This window comes from Mizuhopecten yessoensis, unplaced genomic scaffold, assembly GCF_002113885.1.
Source record: "Mizuhopecten yessoensis strain PY_sf001 unplaced genomic scaffold, ASM211388v2 scaffold7835, whole genome shotgun sequence".
NCBI classification, from domain to species: domain Eukaryota; kingdom Metazoa; phylum Mollusca; class Bivalvia; order Pectinida; family Pectinidae; genus Mizuhopecten; species Mizuhopecten yessoensis.
In genome coordinates, this window is record NW_018407246.1 from 5,863 (window position 1) to 9,008 (window position 3,146).

General features: G+C 40.2%; 1 protein-coding gene across 1 annotated transcript; it reads right to left on the reverse strand.

Moving 5' to 3' along the window:
- Positions 1-935: 935 nt before the first annotated feature.
- LOC110454433 lies at positions 936-2,867 on the reverse strand. The gene is made up of 2 exons (XM_021503927.1): positions 2,678-2,867; positions 936-1,405 (listed from the first exon to the last, which is right to left on the reverse strand). Exons 1-2 carry the CDS (start codon positions 2,865-2,867, stop codon positions 936-938), a joined length of 660 nt encoding a protein of 219 aa, XP_021359602.1.
- Positions 2,868-3,146: the final 279 nt, after the last annotated feature.

Sequence of the window (3,146 nt, forward strand, 5' to 3'; positions counted from 1 at the left end):
TTTAGTTCTGTTAAATGAGAGAAGTGTTTTGTCTCATGATTCCGATAACTTGGTTATTTTTTCTGACAAAAGTCTTTTTCTTATGTTTCGAGTTTTGTCGATATCATTCGTACATTGTTCAGCTGTGTGTTCGGGACAATGGGAAGAGATGCGAGGAGAATTACATGTTTGTTATTTTTAGTTAGTATAAGTAAAATGAGTATTTTTGACATTTTTTTAAAACTTCATTAATGTCAACACAGACACTAATGGTCTAACGATTGGTGCTGTTTCTGTTGATCCGACTAAAGAATGTCAGAAGTTTGTTAGAAATGCCTTGTAACCTTTTTGTGTGTGGACGTCAAAAATTGTGACAGAAACTTTGCTTTTCGTTCCATAGTTCACTGTTTGATTCGAACATTTCTGAATATATCTATTTCTGGTGATTACCTTAAAACTCTTCTCGGTTTCCATATCATTATGTTGCGGATCGTCGGTTAGTTTATGTCAGAGACGAACACAATTGTCTAGTTGTCTCCCTTTGAACGTTTTTCTACAGTAATAGGTACACACCGTTACAGTTGTTGATCCTCTGGCTACGGTATTTGACCTTGAAGCAATCGCCCGACGGACAAACGAAATTCTCGAGTTTTTTCATACAAAATAAATTCAGTATTACCCCTATGACATCTGAGTAAGTGATGATCACATGTCGTGCACCGCCATCTCTTTTTGTCAAAGGGGCAGAGATATGTGTACCGGAAGCAGAACACGTGGTTTTCAAAGATGCATAGAAAAATGAACCATATGCAACAAAAGTATGTCAACACCGCAACAAATTAAAACCAACAAAGATAACAAAGTTGAAATTTCTATCGGCAGTAAAACATGCTATTGTAATGCAAACTTTAACGACAAACAACACGAAGATAGCGCACGTCGTTTTATTATGCTTTTCACATCATGCAAACAACACAAGGCACCAATTTGTCGTTCTCGTATGGAGGACATGGCAGAGACCCACACTTGGTCACCACAGGACGGAGCAGTACTCCATCATCGTCCCCCTGTCCACCCGGAACTGGCTGTGGATGTCCATCCATACATATGTAGTCTGTGTTCGAAGGATGATCTGGGTAGCCAGCGACAATAAAGCCACTGTAAGCCTCAACCCAGCCCGGGAAACACGTTGTCCTCCCGGGGATCATAACTGAGGTGGCGTGAACGGAGTTTCTGCAAACAGCACAAGAAACATCTTCGTCATTCTGCGGGAGGCCAAACAGGTCATACCCTCGTTGAATTTCGGCGCCGTATATGAAGCCTGGATATGTATTATAGTGGCTCTGTCCAGGCGTGGGGACCTCCGGCATACACAAGAAATTCGCAGCTCCACCAGAGTGATTGTAGTATTCTCCTCCTACGAAACCTTCGCAACGATAAGAAACACACTGGGAAGGTTTTGCGACATAATAAACAAAAGATAAAATATCCAATAGCAATCAGAAAGGTGACGTCGTTAATAGAATACACAAGAAGTGTTCCGTTCTACAAAGGACAGTCATTCCGGCCCCATCTGGTAAAAACTGTACCCTTGCCCTTCTCTGTTTAAAGAAGTGTTAGCTTAATCAGTCATGCGTCAGTTATTAAAGACAAGGTCATTTTTTTCTTCACAAATGGCACACAAGTTTCCTACATATTGAAAAAATGAGAACACCGCAATGTAAATACACCCGTTGTCACAAGCACAGAATTGAAGAAACAAGTCCAAAATATTAACTTAAACAAAGGTAGACTTATACACTGATGTCTGTGATACATGTTTCGTATGAATGGCTTTAAATTTTATTCTTTTTGGTATGCACTAAAATATTACCGAGGTTTATAAAGTACAATTGCGTGAGGACCTTTATTTTTGGAAGTTGCGTAGCATTTGGGTGTTTTACTGTGAGCGCGAAATATAATACATTTACAACACCTTAACTTGGGAACTTTTCAGAGGCAACCTTTGATCTTTAACGGTGTTGGTGTTGAATTCTTACATTTGACGTAATGTAAAGTGAACATTATTATCAACTAGTTATGAAACTACACTTAAATATTTATAAGCAAAGAATTGTTAGCGACATTACAGACACAGATTTTTTTCAACTACTCATACAGTCCGCCACGTTATCATGACAAAAAGCATGAATACTTGCATATCACAACAGATAATACACAGATAAAAAGTCACCATTAGACAATGCTACATAAAATACATCACAGAAAACTAACGATCACACGCATACATGTTATTTAGTCTGGGTTATAAAACAGCGTCGAATAATAAAATATATATAATAATAATTCCAGGTTCTTGTATACCGCTTTATCACAACCTAGCTCCTAGGTCGTCTCAGAGCGGTTCTCAAATTATTATCCGTGGTTATAGGGCCTTTGCAACCAGCCAATATATTTCTCCCTGGGGAGCAGACAGCCGGCGCTGTCATTTCGGCGCTCACAGCTAGCATTCAACAATTCTAGCACTGCCCAACCACGTACTCATTTACAGCTGAGTAGACTGGAACGAGCAGAGTGAAGTACCTTACTCAAAGATACAACACAATGCCGTGTCGTGACTCGAACTCGCAACCTTTCGGTCACGAGCCCGGCGTCCTACTAGTAGACTACCATGCTTCCGAATAATGATATATATTGCCTCTTTGTGTTATTGTTGCAATGGCCGACTGCTGACTGGTAACGGTGTGCTGGAGGTTGATAATTGTCTGTCCCTGGACGTCCATGGTATACTTCTGAGTATTCATGTTACCCTGTAGACTGGTAACGGTGTGCTGGAGGTTGATAATTGTCTGTCCCTGGACGTCCATGGTATACTTCTGAGTACTCATGTTACTCTGTAGACTGGTGATGGTTTGTTGTTTGGAATTAACTTGAACCCTAAGATCCTGTAGTCATTTAACTGTATTCTTCTCTCCGTGGCGGAGGCTACCACACACAGAAAATTACATCCGAACAATGGAACGGTGTTAATGTGTAACATCGTTAATCAGATTCACGTCTGAGGTCGCACAAAGCAAACAACCAAATGAAAGCATCTAAAACAGTTATAAGCGTCCCGAGAAACGACAACGTTGCACTGATACTCCTACGCAAAATATTGACCTTTG